This window comes from Eptatretus burgeri, chromosome 6, assembly GCF_056783735.1.
Source record: "Eptatretus burgeri isolate ZD-2024b chromosome 6, Ebu_testis_v1, whole genome shotgun sequence".
Taxonomy (NCBI): domain Eukaryota; kingdom Metazoa; phylum Chordata; class Myxini; order Myxiniformes; family Myxinidae; genus Eptatretus; species Eptatretus burgeri.
Window position 1 is genome coordinate 106,241,758 of NC_140966.1, and position 25,957 is coordinate 106,267,714.

At 51.2% G+C, this 25,957-nt stretch overlaps 1 protein-coding gene across 13 annotated transcripts in view; it reads left to right on the forward strand.

Moving 5' to 3' along the window:
• Window positions 1-4,264: 4,264 nt before the first annotated feature.
• LRIF1 (ligand dependent nuclear receptor interacting factor 1) overlaps window positions 4,265-25,957 on the forward strand; it is a 70,741-nt gene continuing 49,048 nt past the window's right edge. For 2 of the 13 annotated variants that reach the window (XM_085886571.1, XM_085886572.1), the window contains exons 1-3: window positions 4,333-4,538; window positions 11,265-11,278; window positions 25,629-25,812. In XM_085886571.1, coding sequence (XP_085742697.1) covers window positions 4,404-4,538; window positions 11,265-11,278; window positions 25,629-25,812 — 333 coding nt within the window. In that variant the 5' untranslated portion in view covers window positions 4,333-4,403. Of the gene's footprint in view, window positions 4,539-4,601; window positions 4,625-11,264; window positions 11,279-25,628; window positions 25,895-25,957 lie in introns of those variants that run through there. The other 11 variants (XM_085886561.1, XM_085886563.1, XM_085886560.1 and 8 more) reach the window with 11 other exon arrangements.

Below are 25,957 nucleotides of genomic sequence, written 5' to 3' on the forward strand. Positions count from 1 at the left end.
ACTGGATCACCTTACTGGATCAGATGCAGCCAAGCGACGCTGCCAAGGACGTACCAGCTAATAGGAATGGATCGTTGGGAATAAAGTCCCGGCTAGGATACAGACCATGCTGGATCAATGAAAGAAAAAACAAAAATGAGCTGGGAACATTTCTCCATAAGGATTTATTACAGGCAGGTGAGGAAAAATATGTGGCACAGTTAATAGAGTTTATTGTTGTGTGCAAGTAGAGATAGAAAGAAAAGTGTGGTGCGACAATTAAACAAGCAACTTACAAAAGCAGACACAAGGCAGATTTATCCTGATATATCTTCTGCAATCTTAACTTAAGTGAGGACAGGTGCCATGACACACACACACACACACACACACACACACACACACACACACACACACACACACACACACACACACACACACACACACACACACATACACACAAAACCTGATGAAGAGATAATGAGCAAAAAGAAGAGGAGATGAGGCTAATGGTCTCGTAATACCTTGCACGATTGACCGACCAAGCCACCCAGTACGTTTTGGTGGGATGCTCCGCTGAACAATCCCTCCTTGCTAGTTGGCGCATCATCTCCTGCTTGGCTAAGGTGCAGCGTCTGCGCCGATCCAGAGAATGGGCGTGACCATCAGGCGTGAGGGAGGGACTTTGGGTGGAGCCAGCAGCGATTGGTGAAGAAGAAGAAGAAGACGGTGTGCAGCAGGTAGTCAGGCGGGTGGGTGGAGCCAGCGACAAGTGTGTGAAGAAGAAGACGGCGTACAGCAGGTGCATGCAGAGACTGATCCAAAACCAGGCAAGGAAGCTGAGGATGACCACCACGACGACGACAACGACTCTGACGACTCCCCCTGGACGGCTTAGCGATCCATCCTTTATAGACCCTGCGGTGCAGGGCGGGGCGCTGCCCCGAAGCGATGCATCATCACCTGAATCAGGAGCTCCCATTGGGCCCCGGTCACCACTCGACCCGACCATCATGGCCGGAAGCGGCCTTACTTTACATCCGGCAAGGCATGTCCGAGCTGCGGAATTGTCTTGCACTGAACCCCGCAATATGAATCTCCTTGCTTCGTCTGTACACGATGCAGCCCAAGCGATCCGGGTCGTACAGCATGCCTCTGCTTGGTAGCAGCTGTATCGAGGCAGAGGTGCGGGAGGATGTCTGCCGTCCGCGGAAGACATTTGTGGCCATGGTGGTGAGCGAAAACCGACGGTAAGACACTGTTGTGAACCAACACGCAAACCCGAACAAAGATGTGCGCCATGCACGTCCCATACAATGCGATGGTAAGATGCCATTGTAATGAGCGCGCAGACCCGAATGAAGAGGTGCGCTATTTGTGCCCCATACTGTACGATGATAAATTATCACGGGGATCCGCACTGGTCTGCCATTGAGCATGCGGTTATCTATCCCCGTGGTGATCGTCACATGTGGTGGTGTGCGTGGTGCCGGCCCTGATCTGTGTCATGAATTGAAGGAAAGGATTGGATATGATTATTAGATGCAGAAATGGGTTGAAAAGAACGCTCCGCATGCATGCTGTACGGTGGGGTGGAGGTTGTTTATTGTTTGCTTCTACTGTTGGCCTTCGCGAAGACGCATTCTTAAAGTGAAGGGTGTGGCTGCGGTTTTTACAGAACGGCCGTCTGAGTGCAGTGCCTGCTTTGATTTATTTCAGGAATAAGAGGAAAAGAGTAGGAATGAAGTTGGAGATATAATCAGACCTAACGATGAGATCCACACAACACACTTCGTCCCGTTTGACAGATTAAGCAGGAGGGAAGGGTCTATCTGTACGTATATTAATGAAATAACTGTCTGGGGACCACGGTATAATGGATGCCATTGCCTTGGAGGGATGCAGTTCCCAAAACCACAATACGTTTTAAATTTCAACCTTATCTGATGCATGATCTGGCAGCCAGAATTATTTAATTTTTTGAATTTGGGTTCTTTTTGATTTTTAGCTCACCTGGAACATAGTTCTGGGGAGCTTATGGGATGGCGCGTCATCCGTTCATCCTCAAATACTTTCAACTTCTTCTCTGAAGCGACACATAATTTCGATGAAACTTTACCACGATGTTCATCACCGGTTATGTACTAAAGTTTGTTCATGGCATTAAAACAAAATAAAAATCGGGCCCTAAGTGGGTCTACGGGGGTTGCCCGCCAAAATAGGTATTTGTTTCCTTCTCAGAAACTACACCTGCAATTCTAATGAAATGTGACCACAACCTCACATCACCCATGACGTACCAAAATTTGTTCACGACATAAAAAAGTCCAACATTTTGTCCAACATTTTGACACAGTTCCGGTCAAGTGATTGGCATGACCTCCACAATTAAACATCATGATCCTGTCCTAATGTTGTAACCCAAATTTGGTAGCATTCTGACTGGTGGGTCTCGAGAAGAAGATTGCTGAAGGAATTTACGCGACCACCATTTTGACACACTTCCAGCCACATGATTGGCATGGCCTCCGCAATTTACAATCATGATCCTGTCCTGATGTTGTAACCCAAATTTGGTAGCATTCTGACTGGTGGGTCTGGAGAAGAAGATTGCTGAAGGAATTTATGCGATCACCATTTTGACACACTTCCAGCCACATGATCGGCATGGCCTCCACAATTTACCATCATGACCCTGTCCTTGTGTTGTAACCCAAATTTGGTAGCATTCTGACTGGTGGGTCTGGAGAAGAAGATTGCTGAAGGAATTTACACGATTTTCCCCAAAAATTGACTGAGTCGGCCATTTTGACACAGTTCCGGTCACGTGATTGGCATGACTTCCAATATTTAACATCCTGACCATGGCCTAATGTTGCAACCAAAATTTAGTAGTATTCTGACTGGTGGGTCTGGAGAACATTAAAAAAAGGAATTTACCAAGTCCACCATTTTGACCTCCTTCAAGTCATGTGACCGGAATGAGCTTTGCAATCCCCATTACCAGTCAAGAGCGGAACCTTGCTGCCAAATTTCAGTCGAATTGGCCCAAATCGAATCAAGAAGTCGAAATAGGGGACGGACAGACGGACGGTGTACGATGACAAAACCTTATCTGGAATTTAAATTTCAGATAAGCTAATAATAAACGTCACGGGTCAGGGTGAGGCATCCGATCAAAGTCGAGTTGAGTCCTCGCTTACTGGGAACAGGGTCATCAGTGGCACAGCCACGCTTCAAGAAAAATGATGCAACCAGCCCCACGGTCTGCATAGGAAACACATACTCACTCATTCAGCAAGTAACCTTAACACACACACACACACACACACACACACACACACACACACACACACACACACACACACACACACACACACACACACACACACACACACACACACACACACACACACACACACACACACACACACACACACACACACACACACACACACGTAGTGGACTCTTAACAACAATCCCAAGCACGAGTTGAAGGCTCCAGCAGACTACCACGACCGGAAGTAGAGAGAACGTTCATATTCTCCAACCTGAACAGCTCTTGCGGTGATCAGGCCATTTAAGATCGCCTCAATTATGAACCGCTCGAGCAAAATAAAAATGTAAATCAAACCCAATTTTTTTTATTTTCATTCGACAACGAGCAGAAAAGCTTCCAAAGCGACTTCATTGAAAGAATTCACGTTCTCCGAAGGAATAATGAATTACAGGATCCTGTTAAATGACCGCGCTTTGACAAATAATATCCACGAATTTCTATAACTAATTGAAACTCCAAATTCGCTCCAAAAATAAGAGTTCATCATTTAATCCATCCTTTTTACGTCTCCGTGCTGTAATTAGTATTCTAAGTGTGTACACTGTGTATGAATCAATCATGATTATCAATGTTCGATAAAAAATAAAATAAAAATTTTCAAACGGAAATAATTATATTTTTAAAAATTTTGAATATCAAAACGACTGAAGAAGTGACGCATTTAAAACAAAGGAAGTATTTTAATTGCTTCCGGGTGTCGCAGGAAAGGTCATCGTCAGCAAGAGAAAAATTTTAATTGTGAGAATAGTGGGAAGTTGATTAAATTAGTCATGTAGCGTTTGCTTAATGTCTATTTACAATTTCGTATTAAAAAAAAAAACGTGCTCCAACCGATGAGGTGCGCCTCGTCCTTTCTTGAAAGAAAGAAAAAAAGAATGAATGCGCAACCCAGATGTGACGTCATTTGACCCGGAAGTGAAAACCGGTTAGGTTTATTTTAAAAAATCATTTTCTTTGCGGATGCCGATTGGCTGACGTTTAAACGTGACATAGAAGTTCATTTCACTTCATCAATCATTATTTATTTCGTATACAAACGATGCACATCACATCTCATTTTCAATAATATTCACGCCTCCCGACGATGCGTTTTCGTGACGTCATACACCCTCATCACTCGCATCTCCTCAAGTCGCCTTACCTCACTTCACCTCGTCAAGATAATGGCGGCTTTGCTGCAGTTTTAACTGACAAGCCTTGTCCCTTGTTATCGTGTCAGGTAGTGAATGGATTTTTTTGGACGAATTTGAAATGATTGCGAGTCTTCAGCGGTTTTATTTACAACCTTTTGTGGAATCCGAATCAGTTAAGGATTTTGTTAAGGTTTTTTTTTTTCCCTCCCCCAATTCCACCCCGCCCCCCCACCCCACCCACTCACCCTCGAAAGACAACGCAATCAATTGGTTTAATGTACATGAACTATTACAAATGTTTACGATGTTTAGTGTGGATGTTTGTCTGCAGTTTGGGCTGATATTTGACTGGAGTAGCCTGCACAAGTACCTCATTATTTCCATGGAATATTCTGGAAAAACGCGTCGTGGTTTTTGTTCCTTTGACTCTTGTGTTGCACGACTTGGATCTTGGAATATTTTCGCTTCATGTCGGAATTTTTGAGTTCGCTCCAGTTATCCGTTTTTATATTTTAAAGGCAAATGTACTCCACAATATTATAGACCAAAACATTCAACCCACGATATATTGATGCGATGTCATCTTTATATACAGCCGTTTAATATCCTCTTCCGGATCTGATACCTCATCTGTTGACCAATCATATTGGAAGCAATTGCGTTATAATTTAATTGAGAGGTTGTAAGTTATTCAACCATTCTCTCAGCCTCCTCTGTCTCCAAGCACCCAACCTCCTTCTCCTCCTCCTGCTCGACCTCCTCCTCCTCCTGACCTCATCCTCCACCCACCATCCTCCACACCTCCTCACCTCCCCTCCTCCTCCTCCTCCTCCTCCTCCTCCTCCTCCTCCTCCTCCTCCTCCTCCTCCTCCTCCTCCTGACCTCCTCCCTCCAACCTCCTCCTCCTCCTCCTCCTCCTGACCTCCTCCCTCCAACCTTCTCCTCCTCCTCCTCCTGACCTCCTCCCTCCAACCTTCTCCTCCTCCCCTCCTCCTGACCTCCTCCCTCCAACCTTCTCCTCCTCCCCTCCTCCTGACCTCCTCCCTCCAACCTCCACCTCCTCCTCCTCCTCCTCCTCCTCCTCCTCCTCCTCCTCCTCCTCCTCCTCCCGCCCTCGATCTTCTCCTCCTCCCCACCCTCCTCCTCATCCCACCCTTCCCCTCCTCCCTCCGACCTTCTCCTCCTCCTCCTCCCCCCCGACCAACTTCCACTCCTCCTCCTCCTCCCACCCCCGACCTTCCCCTCCTCCCCTCCTCCTACTCCTCCTCCTCTTCCCACCCCCGACGACCTCCTCCTCCTCCTCCTCCTCCCGACCTTCTCCTCCTCCTCCTGCTCCCGCCCCCGACCTCCTGCTCCTGCTCCCGCCCCCGACCTCGTCCTCCTCCTACTCCTCCCACCCCCGACTTTCTCCTCCTCCTCCCGCCCCCACCCTTCTCCTTCACCTCCTCCTCCTCAAGCCCCCGTCCTTCTCCACCTCCTCCTCCGCCTCCTCTTTTCCCCTCCCGGTCAGTCTTTCCCCTCCCGGTCAGTCTTTCCCCTCCCGGTCAGTCTTTCCCCTCCCGGTCAGTCTTTCTCTCCCGGTCAGTCTTTCCCCTCTCGGTCAGTCGCCCCCCATTTCCCCTCCCGGTCAGTCGCCCCCCATTTCCCCTCCCGGTCAGTCGCCCCCCTTTCCCCTCCAGGTCAGTCGCCCCCTTTCCCCTCCAGGTCAGTCGCCCCCCTTTCCCCTCCCGGTCAGTCGCCCCCCTTTCCCCTCCCGGTCAGTCGCCCCCTTTCCCCTCCCGGTCAGTCGCCCCCCTTTCCCCTCCCGGTCAGTCGCCCCCCTTTCCCCTCCCGGTCAGTCGCCCCCCCTTTCCCCTCCCGGTCAGTCGCCCCCCTTTCCCTCCCGGTCAGTCGCCCCCTTTCCCTCCCGGTCAGTCGCCCCCCTTTCCCTCCCGGTCAGTCGCCCCCCTTTCCCTCCCGGTCAGTCGCCCCCTTTCCCTCCCGGTCAGTCGCCCCCCTTTCCCTCCCGGTCAGTCGCCCCCCTTCCCTCCCGGTCAGTCGCCCCCCTTTCCCTCCCGGTCAGTCGCCCCCCTTTCCCTCCCGGTCAGTCGCCCTCTTTCCCTCCCGGTCAGTCGCCCCCTTTCCCTCCCGGTCAGTCGCCCCCTTTCCCTCCCGGTCAGTCGCCCCCCTTCCCCTCCCGGTCAGTCGCCCCCTTCCCCTCCCGGTCAGTCGCCCCCTTCCCCTCCCGTTCAGTCGCCCCCCTTTCCCCTCCCGTTCAGTCGCCCCCTTTCCCCTCCCGTTCAGTCGCCCCCTTTCCCCTCCCGTTCAGTCGCCCCTTTCCCCTCCCGTTCAGTCGCCCCCCTTTCCCCTCCCGTTCAGTCGCCCCCTTTCCCCTCCCGTTCAGTCGCCCCCCTTTCCCCTCCCGTTCAGTCGCCCCCTTTCCCCTCCCGTTCAGTCGCCCCCTTTCCCCTCCCGTTCAGTCGCCCCCTTTCCCCTCCCGTTCAGTCGCCCCCTTTCCCCTCCCGTTCAGTCGCCCCCTTTCCCCTCCCGTTCAGTCGCCCCCTTTCCCCTCCCGTTCAGTCGCCCCCTTTCCCCTCCCGTTCAGTCGCCCCCCTTTCCCTCCCGTTCAGTCGCCCCCTTCCCCTCCCGGTCAGTCGCCCCCTTCCCCTCCCGGTCAGTCGCCCCCTTCCCCTCCCGGTCAGTCGCCCCCTTTCCCCTCCCGGTCAGTCGCCCCCTTTCCCCTCCCGGTCAGTCGCCCCCCTTTCCCCTCCCGGCCAGTCGCCCCCCTTTCCCCTCCCGGCCAGTCGCCCCCTTTCCCCTCCCGGCCAGTCGCCCCCTTTCCCCTCCCGGCCAGTCGCCCCCTTTCCCCTCCCGGCCAGTCGCCCCCTTTCCCCTCCCGGCCAGTCGCCCCCCTTTCCCCTCCCGACCCGGTCGCCCCCTTTCCCCTCCCGGCCAGTCGCCCCCTTTCCCCTCCCGGCCAGTCGCCCCCTTTCCCCTCCCGGCCAGTCGCCCCCTTTCCCCTCCCGGCCAGTCGCCCCCCTTTCCCCTCCCGGCCAGTCGCCCCCCTTTCCCCTCCCGGCCAGTCGCCCCCCTTTCCCCTCCCGGCCAGTCGCCCCTTTCCCCTCCCGGCCAGTCGCCCCCCTTTCCCCTCCCGACCCGGTCGCCCCCCTTTCCCCTCCCGGCCAGTCGCCCCCTTTCCCCTCCCGGCCCGGTCGCCCCCCTTTCCCCTCCCGACCCAGTCGCCCCCTTTCCCCTCCCGGCCAGTCGCCCCCCTTTCCCCTCCCGGCCAGTCGCCCCCCTTTCCCCTCCCGGCCAGTCGCCCCCCTTTCCCCTCCCGGCCAGTCGCCCCCCTTTCCCCTCCCGGCCGGTCGCCCCCCTTTCCCCTCCCGGCCAGTCGCCCCCCTTTCCCCTCCCGGCCAGTCGCCCCCCTTTCCCCTCCCGGCCAGTCGCCCCCTTTCCCCTCCCGGCCAGTCGCCCCCCTTTCCCCTCCCGGCCAGTCGCCCCCCTTTCCTCCCGACCCGGTCGCCCCCCTTTCCCCTCCCGGCCAGTCGCCCCCCTTTCCCCTCCCGGCCAGTCGCCCCCCTTTCCCCTCCCGGCCAGTCGCCCCCCTTTCCCCTCCCGGCCAGTCGCCCCCCTTTCCCCTCCCGGCCAGTCGCCCCCTTTCCCCTCCCGGCCAGTCGCCCCCCTTTCCCCTCCCGGCCAGTCGCCCCCCTTTCCCCTCCCGGCCAGTCGCCCCCCTTTCCCCTCCCGGCCAGTCGCCCCCCTTTCCTCCCGACCCGGTCGCCCCCCTTTCCCTCCCGGCCAGTCGCCCCCCTTTCCCCTCCCGACCCGGTCGCCCCCCTTTCCTCCCGGCCAGTCGCCCCCTTTCCCCTCCCGGCCAGTCGCCCCCCTTTCCCCTCCCGGCCAGTCGCCCCTTTCCCCTCCCGGCCAGTCGCCCCCCTTTCCCCTCCCGGCCAGTCGCCCCCTTTCCCCTCCCGGCCAGTCGCCCCCCTTTCCCCTCCCGGCCAGTCGCCCCCTTTCCCCTCCCGGCCAGTCGCCCCCCTTTCCCCTCCCGGCCAGTCGCCCCCTTTCCCCTCCCGGCCAGTCGCCCCCCTTTCCCCTCCCGGCCAGTCGCCCCCCTTTCCCCTCCCGGCCAGTCGCCCCCCTTTCCCCTCCCGGCCAGGTCGCCCCCCTTTCCCCTCCCGGCCCGGTCGCCCCCCTTTCCCCTCCCGGCCAGTCGCCCCCCTTTCCCCTCCCGGCCAGTCGCCCCCCCTTTCCCCTCCCGGCCAGTCGCCCCCCTTTCCCCTCCCGGCCAGTCGCCCCCTTTCCCCTCCCGGCCAGTCGCCCCCCTTTCCCCTCCCGGCCAGTCGCCCCCCTTTCCCCTCCCGGCCAGTCGCCCCCCTTTCCCCTCCCGGCCAGTCGCCCCCCTTTCCCCTCCCGGTCAGTCGCCCCCCTTTCCCCTCCCGGTCAGTCGCCCCCCTTTCCCCTCCCGGTCAGTCGCCCCCTTTCCCCTCCCGGTCAGTCGCCCCCCTTTCCCCTCCCGGTCAGTCGCCCCCTTTCCCCTCCCGGTCAGTCGCCCCCCTTTCCCCTCCCGGTCAGTCGCCCCCCTTTCCCCTCCCGGTCAGTCGCCCCCCTTTCCCCTCCCGGTCAGTCGCCCCCTTTCCCCTCCCGGTCAGTCGCCCCCTTTCCCCTCCCGGTCAGTCGCCCCCTTTCCCCTCCCGGTCAGTCGCCCCCTTTCCCCTCCCGGTCAGTCGCCCCCCTTTCCCCTCCCGGTCAGTCGCCCCTTTCCCCTCCCGGTCAGTCGCCCCCTTTCCCCTCCCGGTCAGTCGCCCCCCTTTCCCCTCCCGGTCAGTCGCCCCCTTTCCCCTCCCGGTCAGTCGCCCCCCTTTCCCCTCCCGGTCAGTCGCCCCCCTTTCCCTCCCGGTCAGTCGCCCCTTTCCCCTCCCGGTCAGTCGCCCCTTTCCCTCCCGGTCAGTCGCCCCCCTTTCCCCTCCCGGTCAGTCGCCCCCCTTTCCCCTCCCGGTCAGTCGCCCCCCTTTCCCCTCCCGGTCAGTCGCCCCCCTTTCCCCTCCCGGTCAGTCGCCCCCTTTCCCCTCCCGGTCAGTCGCCCCCCTTTCCCCTCCCGGTCAGTCGCCCCCCTTTCCCCTCCCGGTCAGTCGCCCCCCCTTTCCCCTCCCGGTCAGTCGCCCCCCTTTCCCCTCCCGGTCAGTCGCCCCCCTTTCCCCTCCCGGTCAGTCGCCCCCTTTCCCCTCCCGGTCAGTCGCCCCCCTTTCCCCTCCCGGTCAGTCGCCCCCCTTTCCCCTCCCGGTCAGTCGCCCCCCTTTCCCCTCCCGGTCAGTCGCCCCCTTTCCCCTCCCGGTCAGTCGCCCCCTTTCCCCTCCCGGTCAGTCGCCCCCTTTCCCCTCCCGGTCAGTCGCCCCCCTTTCCCCTCCCGGTCAGTCGCCCCCCTTTCCCCTCCCGGTCAGTCGCCCCCCTTTCCCCTCCCGGTCAGTCGCCCCCCTTTCCCCTCCCGGTCAGTCGCCCCCCTTTCCCCTCCCGGTCAGTCGCCCCCCTTTCCCCTCCCGGTCAGTCGCCCCCCTTTCCCCTCCCGGTCAGTCGCCCCCCTTTCCCCTCCCGGTCAGTCGCCCCCCTTTCCCTCCCGGTCAGTCGCCCCCCCTTTCCCCTCCCGGTCAGTCGCCCCCTTTCCCCTCCCGGTCAGTCGCCCCCCTTTCCCCTCCCGGTCAGTCGCCCCCTTTCCCCTCCCGGTCAGTCGCCCCCTTTCCCCTCCCGGTCAGTCGCCCCCTTTCCCCTCCCGGTCAGTCGCCCCCCTTTCCCCTCCCGGTCAGTCGCCCCCTTTCCCCTCCCGGTCAGTCGCCCCCCTTTCCCCTCCCGGTCAGTCGCCCCCTTTCCCCTCCCGGTCAGTCGCCCCCCTTTCCCCTCCCGGTCAGTCGCCCCCCCTTTCCCCTCCCGGTCAGTCGCCCCCCTTTCCCCTCCCGGTCAGTCGCCCCCCTTTCCCCTCCCGGTCAGTCGCCCCCTTTCCCCTCCCGGTCAGTCGCCCCCCTTCCCCTCCCGGTCAGTCGCCCCCCTTCCCCTCCCGGTCAGTCGCCCCCTTCCCCTCCCGGTCAGTCGCCCCCCTTCCCCTCCCGGTCAGTCGCCCCCCTTCCCCTCCCGGTCAGTCGCCCCCCCTTTCCCCTCCCGGTCAGTCGCCCCCCTTTCCCCTCCCGGTCAGTCGCCCCCCTTTCCCCTCCCGGTCAGTCGCCCCCTTTTCCCCTCCCGGTCAGTCGCCCCCTTCCCCTCCCGGTCAGTCGCCCCCTTCCCCTCCCGGTCAGTCGCCCCCTTCCCCTCCCGGTCAGTCGCCCCCTTCCCCTCCCGGTCAGTCGCCCCCTTCCCCTCCCGGTCAGTCGCCCCTTCCCCTCCCGGTCAGTCGCCCCTTCCCCTCCCGGTCAGTCGCCCCCTTCCCCTCCCGGTCAGTCGCCCCTTCCCCTCCCGGTCAGTCGCCCCCCTTCCCCTCCCGGTCAGTCGCCCCCTTCCCCTCCCGGTCAGTCGCCCCCTTCCCCTCCCGGTCAGTCGCCCCCTTCCCCTCCCGGCCTGTCGGCCCCCTTGCCCTCCCTGCTGTCGCCCCATTTCCCCCCCCCTCACTTGGACCATCTCCCCCTTCCTCCCACTGCCCCAGCCCTCTCCGCCCTTCTTTCTCTCTTTTTGGCTGTCACTTCACCCCCACCCTTTCGGCTTCGCAACCGCCCTTCCTCCTTTCACCTGTCACTTACTTCTACCTTTTGTCCTTTGCTTCCCTCCACCCCCTTCTCACCTTTTTTGGATGTCATTTGCACCCGGGTGTTGGATTTCACTGCCACTTATACCCTTCTTTGTCTCAGGATTATACCAGTCGGTGAGTCCCAGAAAAATATATTTCTTTGTTGGACATAAATGGAGGTCTGAACAATCATTTAATTTTCTTCACAACCAATCACATGATATGATTGTGAAGGGGGACAAAAATGAACAGAAATTGGAAACTCCATTTCATTTTATTTTGTTTGTCTGTGTGTGTATTTACCCCATGCACATGCAAAGCAAAATGTGGGGTTAAGTAATTGGTTCACTTTGTCGATCTATCTGTCTTTCTGTCGGCAGTTGTCAATTTATAATCGAGGAATAACTTGATGTCAAATGAATGTTATATTTTGAGCACGAATTGGAACATGAATCGGATAACGAAGATGTAACAGTTATGAGATTTATTTTCTTTGGTGAAATTTTTTTTTGCCACGTGTGTTGGTCTGTAGCGTTTGTCTGTTTGTCTGTCTGTCTGTCTGTCTGTCTGTCACACGAATTTTGGCCACAGTTTTTAAGCAATCGTTCTGAATTTTTTTTGTGAATGTCTGTGACCGGCCAAGGACAGCAACGCTTGATTTTGGTGAAGATCTGGTTCTGGATCTGAATTTTTCCAATTGATTCTTTATATGAAATGATATTGCATTATATCTCAGAAAGTTGTAGACTGATTCAGATGAAACTTCGTGGACAGGTTGGGTGTGTGACAAGGAAGAATAGATTGGTTTTTGGTGAAGTTCCAAATCCGGATTCGAGAATTTTTAAGTGATTCTTCACCATTGAGAGATGGGGCCAAAAACTGTCGCATGACATCTCAAAAAGGTGTGGACGAGTTATGACAAAACTAGGTGGATAAGTTGGTTAGGTGACAATAACAAGCCGATTCAGTTTTGGTTTAGGTCTGGATTCAGATCCAACATATCGGTGGGATCTAAAACGTAAATTGTTTAGCCTGGCGGGCGTATACACTCTCTCGAGTGTGCGTGCGCGCGCGCTCGCTCGTTTTCATTTTACTCCGTCTGTATCTGGCAGTGAAACAAAATTGAAAATCATTACAAACAGGAAACTTACTGTTTTTGAGGATGTTATAGAGGGCACACATAAGTCACAAATAACTAATGTAACGTGCTAAATAAGGTTGTGTAAAAGACTCGTCAACGGTAGTAAACCTTTGGGGAAAAAAAAATTAAAATTAAATCTTCTATCTTTAAAATCTTTATTTTATTTAAATTGAATTATATACATTATTGAACACTGTACAACACAAATCACCTTATTGTCACTTTCAAAAAGCTTCCGTTTAGCAGTACTTGGACAAAATATTACTGCATTTTACATAATTTTGACCAATCAAATTTGCCGCTTGTGTAGCCCACCCACGTCTTTTTTTTCTTTTCTTCTTTTTTCCCCTCCTCAAGACGAGCACAGTACCCGCCCTATTAGCGGGGCAACTTAGCATAACAATTGTGCATTTTGTGACGAAAGCACCAAATTTGGCACACTAGTAGCCTATCATATTATGAACAGATTTGGATATTGGGCCATCTCAAAATTTTTGATGGCAGTGGAAAATGGCTGCCACAGCCATCAGCGGCTGAATTTGAGATGGCTCAATTTTCAAATCTGTTCATAATATGACAGGCTACTAGTGTGCCAAATTTGGTGCTTTCCTCACAAAATGCACAATTGTTATGCTATATTTAGCTAAGTTGCCCCACTATATGGGTGATTTTGTTCCAAGCATGCAACACGTTCTTCTGACTCGTATCTTTATTTGGGCGGTCTATAGGCAACTGAAAGGTCTGTATGGGCAAAAAATAAAACCCATGAAGTTATGTGCGGGAAGTAAAAACGCACTGCTTATAATTCAAAACACCTCAATGTACTGGAAAACGTGGGGACAGGAATACTTGACTGTAAATGGTAGAGACTTGTAATACCACCTGGAAGTGGTACTACATGATGCACATTTACATAGATAATTTGTGTCCCCTCCGCCCCCGCCCCCCCCCCCCCAAGACCACTGGCAAAGATAAAAACACCCCGATACAGCAATTAGTCATGCTGATCCTATGTAGCAAGTCTGGATGTAATCGGCCCCTAACTGTCGGAGGTGTTGCGCAACAAACAAACACTGGTATTTTGAGTCTTTTGGGTCCTTCAAGTCATTTAGGTCCTCACTGTCTTTTGGGTGCGCTGGGGGGAGGGTGAGGTCTTTTGGGTCCTCTGGGTACTTAAGTATTTCAGATTACAATTGTGGGTGATGTCAGGTCAGCTGTTTAACCAATGGGTGAAGACCTTGCATGCATACATATATACAGTGCCTTTAGAAAGTCCACACCCCCTTTCAAAATTTCCACCTTTTGTTGCCTTATATCTTGGAATTAAATTTCAATTAATCAGACTTTTTCTCACCTTTATTTACACATCGTAAACCATAACTTCTAAGTGAAAAAAAAACTCCACAAATTTCAGAAAATTTATTTAAAATACAAAACGAGAATATCTTGGTTGTATAAGGTTGTCCACCCCCCCCCCCTGAAGTAATACTTGGTGGAAGCACCAATGACAGCAATTACAGCTGTGAGTCTGTTGGGATAGGTCTCTACCAACTTTGCACACCTTGATTGGACAATATTTGCCCATTTTTCTGTAAAAAAAAAAAAAAAAAACTGTTCTAGTTCAGTCAAGTTGTGTGGGGAGCGTTGATGGACAGCAATCTTCAAGTCATGCCACAGAATTTCGATTGGATTTAGGTTGGGGCTCTGAATGGGCCACTCAAGGATGTTTATAATTTTGTTCCTTAGCCACTCCAGTGTAGCTTCAGATGTGCGCTTCGGGTCATTGCCATGCTGAAAGGTGAATTTCCGTCCCGATTTCAGCTTTCTTGCAGAGGGCAGCATGTTTTCCTCTCGGATTTTTCTGTATTTTGCTCCATCCATTTTCCCTTCTATCCTGACAAGTGCCCCAGGCTCTGCTGATGAGAAACATCCCCATAACATGATGCTGCCTCCACCATGCTTCACAGTAGGGATGGTGTTCTTTGGGTGATGCGCTGTGTTGGGTTTGTGCCAACCATAACGTTTTGTGTTTCGGCCAAAAAGTTCCATCTTGGTTTCGTCAGACCACAAAACTTTTTGCAACATGGCTTCAGAATCTCCGGAGTGGTTTTTTGTATACCTCAAACAGGACTCAAGGTCGGCTTTTTTGAGTAATGGCTTCATTCTTGCCGTCCTACCGTGCAGGCCAGACTTGTGGAGTGCTTGGGATATTATTGTCACAAACACACAGTGACCAGTCTTTGACATAAAGGCCTGTAGCTCTTTCAAAGTTGCAATTGGCCTATTGGTAGCTTCTCTGATCAGTCTCCTTGCTTGGAGAGACGGTCTGATCTAGGCAGGGTCTTGGTGGTACCATACGCCTTCCATTTCTAAATGGTTGTCTTGACTGTGCTGCAAGCGATATTCAAGGTCTTTAAAATATTTTGATACCCAGTTGTGTCTTTCCACAATGTTATCCTGGAGGTCTTTTGAAAGCCCTTGGTGCTCATGGTTGAGTCTGCTGTGAAATACACTACCCAGCAGAGGAAACAGACAGGAACAGCTGATTTTATTCTGAAATAATCAGAATCACTAATTTAACACAGGTGGAGGCCAATTAATGTGGTGTGTGATTTTGAAGGTGATTGGTTACACCTGAGCAAATTTTCAATTGCTATTATAAGTGGGGGGGGGGCCCTGGTGTAGTTTGGGTGGTTGCTTGGGATCCCAGGGTCCTGAGTTGAAGCTCCGTTAGCCGCTGAATTAAAAATACACCAGGAGGTTGACTCAGCCTGTCATCCTTCTGAGGTCAGCAAAATGAGCACCAGTGTATGGTAAGGGGGACACTGCATCAGTGGCATAGCCGTGTCCCAACCAATGATGCAACCAGCAGCCACAGGCTGAGAGAGAGAGAGATAGAGATAGAAATAGAGATAGAGATAGAGGACATTTGTACATCCAAGATATTCTAGTTTTGTATTTTTAATTAATTTTCTGAAATTTGTTGAATTTGTTTTTCATTAGGAAGTTGTGGGTTACAATATGTAAGTAAAGGTGGAAAAAGTCTGAATTAATGCAATTTCATTCCAGGCTATAAGGTAACAAAAGGTGAAAATTTTGAAAGGGGATGTAAACTTTTTATTGGCACTGTTCATACATCCAAAAATTCATAATTACATACACTTGCTCCATTATACACTACTGATCAAAAGTTTTAAAACACCCCCATTTTTCCAGTTTTTACTGAAATGTAAGCAGTTCAAGTCCAGTGAATAACCTGAAATAGTACACAGCTAAGCAGTAAACTACCAGAGGTTACCAAAAAATGAAAAATAATGTAAATTTTAGAGTTGTTAAAAAAGGTCCTTTTCATGAAACAAATAATGGCAACTGCAACTGTTCTGCAGCAATGGAAGTAAATTCAGCCTTGAAAGTTGATGCAAACAAGTCCTACAGGTGTCCCAACTTTTGTTGATTGGTTACAAACCCTCTGTCTGTATAAAAGCAGTGTTGGAACAGACTGTTTTTCTCTGTTGGAACCCTCTGAAGCATTATTTGGACAATATTCCACTGCAAGAAGTAGTATATTGCTATCATAATGGCGAGAAAAAGACAACAAAGGAAGACAGACAGACCATGATAACCCTTAAAAGTGTAGGTCTTTCCTTTAGAGAAATTGCAAAGAAGCCAAGGTGTCAGTGAGTACAGTTTCCTACACCATCAAAGGGCACTTGGAAACTGGAGGAAACTCTGACAGGAAGAGGTCTGGCAGACCCAAAGCCACAACACAATCAGAAGACACATTTCTGAGAGTCAACAGCTTACGTGATAGGCGGTTCACAGGACAGAAGCTTCAAGCACAGTTTCACACTGGTCGAAGTAAGGAAGTCTCAGTTTCAACTGCAAAGAGAAGACTTCGAGCTGCAGGTTTGACAGGTCGAGTGGCAGTAAGAAAGCCATGGCAAAATAAGAAAAAGAGGCTTGCCTGGGCCATGAAGCACCACCAGTGGACTACTGAAAACTGGAAGAAGGTCTTATGGACCGATGAATCAAAATTTGAAATCGACAGTTCATCATGCAGGGTTTTTTGTACACCGTCGAGTCGGTGAAAGGATGGTTCCTCAGTGTGTGACACCAACTGTCAAACATGGAGGAGGAAGCATGATGATCTGAGGTTCTTTTGCTGGATCCAGAGTCGGCACCTTGAACCAAAAGGGCTACCGCAGCATTTTGGAGCACCATGCCATACCTTCTGGTCTACGCCTAGTTGGTCAGGGGTTCATCCCACAGCAAGATAACGACCCAAAACATACCTCCAGGCTATGTCAGAACTACCTTTGAAGAAAAGAACAAGACTGTAGGCTTCAAATCATGGAATGGCCAGCACGGTCTCCAGACTGAAACCCCATCGAGCTGGTTTGGGATGAACTGGGCAGAAGGGTGAAAGCAAAGCAACCTACAAGTGCAACACATTTGTGGTGACTTCTGCAACAGTGCTGAGAAGAACTTTCCGAACAATATTTGATTTCCATTGTAGAAAGAATGCCATAAGTATGTTTCGGCTGTTGTACCTGCAAAAGGTGGCGACTTTGAGTCAAAAATTTAGATTAAATGTTGTTCAACAAAATGATTCCATGATTTCTTTTTTTATCTGCAATTGTTGATTTGTTCTTTGCTTTATTTTCAGAGTACATTGAAACATTAAACTGCTAAAATTTCAGTAAAAACTGGAAAAATGGGGATGTTCTAAAAATTTTGACCGGTAGAGTGTATATACACTCTGGAGCAAAAAAATGAGATCAATTTTTTAAACTTTTTTTGTCATAACTATTTTACCATACATTTAATGAGAAAAAAAAACACCAGAACATGCAGAAATAACTACAAATCAGTATGGAATAGTTTGTCCCTTTGGCTTTCTTTAAATAATCCAATCTTTTGGTCAAACTTTCAGAGAGTTTCTTGCACCAAGAAATGTCATTGTCCAATTAATGTTTGACAGCTTTCCAAAGTTGATTAGAATTTGCAAATTCTCTCATAAGTTTGTGCTGAATATGGAGGCCCAAATATTCTCTATAGCTCATTTCCTCATTGCATGGCCCGTGAGCCATTGGCGGCTCCTTGTGGCCAAAAGTGCAGTCCCTGATGTGCGGTCGATGATACACAAATGTGAAAATGCCCCCTAATAATCCGCCATAAAGCTATCAAACTGATGCAATGGTTTCCGATGAGTGTTTCAACGTGAAGCATCAAAGTAACATAACTACATCAGTACATGGCAGTGTACAAACAAGTGTGCTTGGAGCCCAGTTAATCACAGTGAAGAAGGGTACATGTAGTGGAGCCTAATAGCAGCTATGATGGAGTCCTGCAGGCGGTGTTGGCGGCCCTCACACTGATGTCTTATCGACAAAAGTGCCCCCCCCCTCTAAAAAAAATAGTGAAGATCACTGCTCTGTGGGATTTAAATCGGGTCTCTGACCAGGCCAGAACATGTTTCAGAGACTTTTTCTCCAACCACTTTTTGGTGGCTTTTGCAGTTTGGGCAGGGGCATTTTATCTTGTTTTAAATATGACTTCTCTGCTTTACTTTTCTCTCCAGGAAAATAATTTTTGGAGGCTGGGAAGTAATCCTTTAAAAAAATATTTTCTGATGTTCATTGGCATTAATTGACCACGTTATCAGCTCACCAACACCAGCGGACAAAAATGCACCATGATTCCACCTCGGCCCTGCTTCACAGTTGTTGAAATGCACTCAGGGTTGAATCTCACCAGTTCTGCAAAAGCAACATTCTGGGGCATCATGGCAAAGTTCAAATATCTATTCGTCATTCCACAGAACTCTCTGAAACCAGTCTGAATCGCAGAACACAACCAGTCTGAATCTGTCCTGAATGTTTTTCTTCGATTAATAGAGGCTTCTTAGCACATCTTCATGAGGCAAAACCAGCATCCGTCAACCTTCTTGTGATATTCCTTATAGAAACGGTTTTGTTTTCAACAGTTCTGAACTCCTCCAACAGTTTCCACAAACTTTTCTTTCTTTCCTGGAGAACTAAGAATTTCAGTCATCTGATCTTTACTTGTGGTGGCTCTAGGCCTGCCAGATCCCTTCTTCCTTGCAGTAGAACCAATGTTCTGGAACTGTAGACCTATTATCTTTATGGTATTGAGAGAAATCGGGATTGTCTTCTTCTGTAGGAGTTTGTGGATTATTTCAGAATATGTCTTTCCTGCTTGATGAAGACGAGTAATTAGATTTTTTAATATCCACATCAGCATAGAACTTCTTTCTTTGGAGGCATTTCTAAATTGAAACACAAAAAAATATGAACTACACTCACTGTATAAGTCATCAATTAGAGCAATATAGGCACGACATATGCACTAACCAGTCAAAAAACATGACGACACCCTAAAAATGCATTGCAGATCTTTAAAAGTATGCAGTACTTCAAACAGTAAAATATGTATTTTTTATTTTTTTTGTGATGCAGAACAACTCAAAACGGTCTTCTTATCTTCCTTTTTTTATTTGAAAAATTTTGATCTATTTTATCTTACCTGAGATATTGGCCTTTTAAGATTGAAGGCAAAAATACAGAAAATTCATAACTTTCGTTTTTTTTGAGAACAAAACTTTTTAAAACATTAATTTTCCCAGGCAAAAATGCAAGTTCGAACTTATTATTGGCACCTTTTTGGAAATTTCCAAGATATTGGAAACCACAACAATATTATTGGCGCCTTTCCGAAGTTGAAGTAGAGTGGTACTCTCATATTATAGTTGGTAACAGGTCCAACTACAGTAGTCTGCAGAGAATGACTACAGGAGAGAATCAAAATACCGTATTTTTACCTGAGTTTCATTAAAAAAATTGCTGTAAACTGCGTGGAGGGCTTTTACTGTCGTGGCCAAAAATATTGGCACCCTTGCACATTTTTCAAAGAATGTAACATTTCTTTCAGAAAATTGTTGAAATTAAAAAATCTTTTGGTATCCACATATGTATTTCTTTGATTTGCAGTGGAACAAAACAAAAAAACTGAAAAAGTTATTAAATCTTAGCTTATTCCACACAGAAATCTTAAAATGGCCCGGACATTATTGTTACGAATTTGGAAATCGATCGCACACAACATTCAGGTTCCTTCAGCTCAGTTATGTCGATAAGTGCATGTTTCATAGATAGCTCACCTTCCATTGTTTAATGGGCAGAAATCGATTAAATGCGCTGTGATTCAATTTAATAGTTGGGGAGCGATCACAATACAAAGGAAGCCGACCCTCCCCCTCTTCTGGGAAGAGGAAGAAGAACCCTCCCGTCCCGTGATTCTTGATGTAAACAACTCCCTCCCACCCGCGGTTGTGCGGGCATGAGGGGGTGAGTCACGCCAGGAGCAGGGGAGGGGTGGAGAGGGATAAGGAAGGGATCCTCTGTTTGGCTCGAAGAGAAAGGTTTTTTGGTTCTGCTTGGCTCGGTTTGCTTTTTGGGCTCTGGCTTTGTTCGGAAGAGAGGTGGTTCGCTTTTTGTGCTTGGTTCATCGGAAGAGAGTTGCTGGTTGCTCGGCTCGAGCTTGGTTGTTGCTCATCGAGAGAGGAGCGCCAGTTGCGAGAGTCGCGCGTGTTTTGCGCTCTACTTCATCGTCCGGTTCGGCTGGCTCTTCTTTGTTCGTGGAGCTCTTTGTTCTCTGCTTGGTTCCCGGCTTGGTGCGACTCATTGGCCTCATCTTGGAGGTGGTTCTTTGGGGAAGCTACGCATTGACGGGAACGATCGGCACCTCGTCTCACCAGCACGTGTTCAGAAGCGCGAGGGGATTCGCTGGAGCTCGGGAAGGATCGCGGCTCACAGCGATTGGATCCAGCTCGCTCTCACTGGAGCCCGGGTCCGAGCAGCTTGAAGACCACACGAGGTGGAGAGGTTCGACATAGGTTCTGGGTTTCAGCTCATCTGTCCCTCCGAGCTGAAGTCCGTATTAAAGGCATTAGTCACCATTTCTTGTGTGTGCGTGTGCGTGTGCGTACGTGTATTCGTGGGCCCGTCTAACAAGCAGAGAACTGTTATGTGCTTTGTGTGCTGTAAATGATTGCATTGCATTTCTTGTATTCGGTTTAGTTTTGCTCTTTGTGTTCCCTAGTTCCGCCATTACTGTTTAAAATAAACCCAATTGTTTAAATGTTTTCAGCTCGTCGCATCCAATTCTTTCATTGACTGAGCATGTCATGTGTTGGGAGTTAGAAGGCTGTTGTTTTGCCGTAAGGGGACAATTGGACCGACAGTTCTTGGCGATTAAGCCGCTCAGAATCGTGCACGGGCCAGGCTCGCTTAAGCGGCTTGTTCCGTCAAGGGTGAAATACCCCGGTAGTTGGATCACGTGGGTATTTAAGTAAATTGAAGTTTGCAATCGACCCTACCCCACATGGTCTGCCCATTGGCGTATTTCGGTTCTTGTACAAGGACCCGTTGACCTCGGACTTATCCGGGCGACGATCTGGTAATTCTGGGCGATTGAGCCGAGGCGGCCCCCCACTGTTCCATTGAGGGTCGTGCTCGTTGCGACGCGCTGGTGGAAAACCACAACACTGGTGTTCGGGAGTGGGATTCGGCCTCATCCGCCTCCACACAAAATTCACGGACGCGGATCAGGGGTGTACGGAGCAACCCCCCCCCCCCCCCCGTGTCCCCAAATTGCCAGCATTTAAATTTTGTTATTCCCGGCACGCAACATGTCCAGCCAAGACGAGCTGAGCCAGGTGGGTAGCGATGATAGTGATGTCGAGTTAGATGAACCCATGGTCCAGGACACCTCCTTACCCCACGATTGGGAAAAGTGGCTATGCCATGCATCTGGTTATTTTTATTACTACAATTGCACCACTGAATGTGGTCAGTGGGTGCGGCCATGGCAGGTGACAATGCAGCAGTTAATGGACGTCATGGAACTTGTGATGAAGCGCAAGGATTGGGGTCTGGGAACAATGGCGGATGATTTAAAAATGCTCCGAGAGTTTGCAAACGGGACCAGGACTCTACCTGAAGAAAATACCGAGTCTAGGGGGAGTGTGGCATCTGTTCAGACCGCGATGACGGGCGAGGAAGTAGTGACGGAGAAAATAATGACGATTGGACGAGAAGTGTATAAACTCTGACAGTTGATGACGAGCGTCGCCGCCACGACAATTATCGGGGAAACTAAAAAACTCGGACACGAGGGGACAACGGAAGAGTTAAAGGAGGTGACGGGGACACAGGAAATAAAAGAGACAAAAGAGGAAACGGCAGAGACGAAAAGCGAGGAAGAAACGGAAATAATAAATGAGGAGATGCAGATAATAAAAGAAATAAAGTAAGAAACTGAGGTAATGAACGAGGTGACGGAATTAACAGATACAAAGGGAATCAACGAAGGAAATCGAAGTATTGCCAGAGACGCGGGAGATAGACAGAGTCGAGAATGAATTAAACAAAACGAAGGAGGAAACAGACGAAGATCCAGGAAGAAACTAATAAACATGAAGAGACAACGGAGGAATTCACGGAGACATAAAGGGAGACGCAGGAATTAAAATAAATAACAGAGACACGGGAGATCGAGGAGACAGAGGGTGAATTGGACGAAACTATTGATGAACACACACAGGTAGGGATAGTGAGGGACAATGGGGTTGAGCTTGGGGAATGTGTTGGGACCTGATGCAAGCAGCAGGATAGCCTTCTTCAGGAACGAAGGGAGGAAATATGCTCCCTTGAAGCAGATCGTGACGAGTTGAGTCCGGTCGTGCCGAACGAGGTAGAGCAGATGAGTGCTGTTAACGGAAGCACCGTGTGTGAGAGGAACCACGTGTGTGAGAGCGCAGTATGAAAGAGAAATGGCGGTTGGTATGCGAGAAAACGCAACCGCATGTCCGGGTGTCATGGCAAGTTGTGTAAGCGTCATGGCATGTGGAAGTGCGTGCGTTGAATGGCGACGAAGACGGCGCCAGACGAGGGACAAAGGCCGTGTAGCGGCCGTAGCTATATTGGTCACCGTGCCGGATTCGCACAGCAGCGTGCGCGAGGTCCGTGCTGTGCTTCGCACGAGGCCGCCAAGGGCGCGCCAACACGAGTGAAATCGGGTCCAGAAACGCCCGCGGTGGATACAAGCCGATCCCGCGGACGGACAGAAGCTAGGCTGGAAATGTGAATTTGGATCGGACGGGTTCTCCAGGCGAGCGTGTATGTAAAGCTCCGTGTGGCCTGCGTCGCACGTTCTGTTCACCGAACGCGCAAAGCGGTTTCCCTGATGCGCTGTGCGTACCCCGGCTTGCGCGAGAAATCGCGCAGTTTCGGGGTGCGAGTCATGTCAGGGATTCCGCGGCGCGGGTTACTGACTGGCAGAGCACATGTGCTCGCGTGGGCAACCCCTTGAAACGCGAGGCTTGCTTGTGATGCGCAGTGATGTCGTGGTGGCACACATGGTTGGAATTCGGCAGGAGGGAAATGCCTGCCGGATGTTACCGTCCGAGAAGGGACGAGGAGCGCGAAGCTCGAACAGCTGCCATGACGTCACGGGAAAAGAGTGCAGGTTGTGAGTTGCCGCGCTGGTGCGCATAAAAAAAAAAGAGAGAGAAAAGCAAGCCTCGCCATTTCGGTTATACAGGATTCCCTGGGCAGGGGGAAGGAGACCCCCCTGCTTGGGGGCACAGGAAGAAAACTAGTTAGGGGGATGGGTTAGAGTTAGTTCGACCGGCTTCATGGGGAGATGGGTTGTTCCTCATGGAGCCCGTGGAATGGATTAGTTGGAGGGATTTTAGTTCAGATTTAGGAAATGGGAATTTTTTGATTTCGGAGACATGGACAGATGGAAATGTGTAGTGGGGACGTAGCTTAGCTACGTAGGATTAAAAGGAACGTGCATGAGAATAAGGGACTATGAGGAGCATGAAGTTAGTTAAGGGAATTTAATTAGGAAGGATGGCAGTATAGAGTGTTGGTGTGAGTTGAGAAATGGAAAGTGTCTGAGGAATGAGTGAGGGACAGCGGGCCCAAGTGTGTGAGTGGAGCGAATGTGGTATGCATGGTGCAATGAATGATTGGGGGGAGGAGTGATTCCCACCCAAGGGACCCTGGGGTCAGAGTAATGTTAGCTAGTGGGTTATTCAAATTTACTAAAAGGAGGCCGTTTTGTTGTTGTTGATGTTGAGAGAAGGCACAAAACCTATTTGGAGGGGTGCAGGAGTTCATGGACCGGCTGGGAGCGTGGCTGTTGAAAGGTGAGTTTTGTTTAGAGGGCACCCCGGGCACCGGACGAGTCGGCCAGAGTAGGCCAAGGGCTCAAGAGGGGCCGGGATAGTGGAGTAGGCACGGGCGACCCGTCGGAAACGGGACCCGAAGGGCCAGAATGTCACGGGGGCATTGGAGGGGGGCAATGCTAGATAGGGCAACCCCCCGCGTTTACAGGGAGCTGGTAGGCTCGGAGACAGCCTGCGGGCCTGGGGTGCCATGGTTAGAGTTCAGCAGAGGGGGAGTTCCTGCCAGTTGAGCCACGCTGCCCAGCCATGAAATTGTGCGTGGGCACGAATGAAAATTTGAGGGCAAGGCCCAAATTTATAATGGACAGTAACACATGTGACGGGAATCATGGTTTTTAGAACCGATAGTTTAAAAGTGTCAGGCGTTTTTGGAAAGCCCCGAGATAGTTTCAGGTGTAATAAATGCTATGATAGTTAGGAGATGTACCCCTTCGCACCATCCATCCCTTCACTCGTTGCAGGCCGCTGGACTCACCTTGGTAGATTGCTGAACTCTGAGGAGGCCATTCTGAGGCTTCGTTGGGCCTTGAGACAGGACGCTAGTCTCTCCCTATTCCCCTCCAGAGAGGGAACGTAGGGGTTGGGAGTCTGCTTGGTTGACAAGATAGGTTAGCCGGACAGAGACAGTTAGGGAGACAATTATAAAAGGGAAATAAAAATAAAAAGAGGCTAAATAAATTTTGTTGTGTTGTGTGGCAAATTAAGGGAGCGGGTATGGACAGAGACAGGCAAAGGCGATAGAGTGGGGGGAGACAGTAGTCCCGGTCCAAGCCCGCCCTCAGTGCGGCCGGCACCACTTCACTCCCTCCAGACCTGATGGAACCACAACAGAGGCCGGCCAGCTTCACCTGCCGGCCTGTTGTGCTGCAGCCGCCTGTTCTGCATGGGCTTGCCTTGCTATGCCTCGTTTGCCTGCCTCTGCCATGACCCCATGCCTGCTGCCCTTGTTTGCGTTTGCCCCCGTGTCCATCCATCACCATGTGCGCCAGGATCATCCAGTTTTGCAAGGACTGCCTTTCAGGCAGCCACACATGGGGACTGCATTGAGCAGCCCGTGCGTGCATCCATCATGTTCATTTGTTTTTGCTACCATCTGCATCCATTCCCCCGCACCAATGACTTTTCCCTTTCACAGATCACAGGTCTTGGGCCATGGTTAATGCAATGGATAAGTTAAGTAAAAATTGTGAATACGTGGAACCTCAGCTGCATGTTTGTCTTAGTGCCGGCAATTTTAGTTAAGTTGTCCGAATGAGTCTGTGAGAGTTTGTTTAGTTAGTTACACAGCACATTAGGTGATTTATTTTTGGGACACGTATAAAGAAATGTCGCACTCAGGGATCCGAAGGTAAAGTGTACCAGGGGAAAACTTACACATGCTGGTCACACGAAAATTTGACGACTCGGGATGAGTCTGTAAAAAGGGGAGGGGATTGTGTTACGAATTTGGAAGTCGATCGCACACAACATTCAGGTTCCTTCAGCTCAGTTATGTCGATAAGTGCATGTTCCATAGATAGCTCACCTTCCATTGTTTAATGGGCAGAAATCGATTAAATGCGCTGTGATTCAATTTAATAGTTGGGGAGCGATCACAACACAAAGGAAGCCGACCCTCCCCCTCTTCTGGGAAGAGGAAGAAGAACCCTCCCGTCCCGTGATTCATGACGTAAACAACTCCCTCCCGCCCGGGGTTGTGCGGGCACGAGGGGATGAGTCACGCCGGGAGCGGGGGAGGGGCGGAGAGGGATAAGGAAGGGATCCTCTGTTTGGCTGAAGAGAAAGGTTTTTTGGTTCTGCTTGGCTCGGTTTGCTTTTTAGGCTCTGGCTTTGTTCGGAAGAGAGGTGGTTCACTTTTTGTGCTTGGTTCATCGGAAGAGAGTTGAGCTGGTTGCTCGGCTCGAGCTTGTTGGTTGTTGTTCATCGAGAGATGAGCGCCAGTTGCGAGAGTCGCGCGTGTTTTGTGCTCTACTTCGTCGTCCGGTTCGACTTGCTCTTCTTGGTTCGTGGAGTTCTTTGTTCTCTGCTTGGTTCCCGGCTTGGTGCGACTCATTGGCCTCATCTTGCAGGTGGTTCTTCGGGGAAGCGACGCATCGACGGGAAGGATTGGCGCCTCGTCTCACCAGCACGTGTTCAGAAGCGCGAGGGTATTCGCTGAAGCTCGGGAAGGATCGCGGCTCACAGCGATTGGATCCAGCTCGCTCTCGCTGGAGCCCGGGTCCGAGCAGCTTGAAGACCACACGAGGTGGAGAGGTTCGAGATAGCTTCTGGGTTTCAGCTCATCTGTCCTTCTGAGCTGAAGTCCGTAATAAAGGCATCAGCCACCATTTCTTGGGTGTGTGTGTCCGTGGGCCCATCTAACAAGTAGAGAACTGTTAAGTGCTTTGTGTGCTGTAAA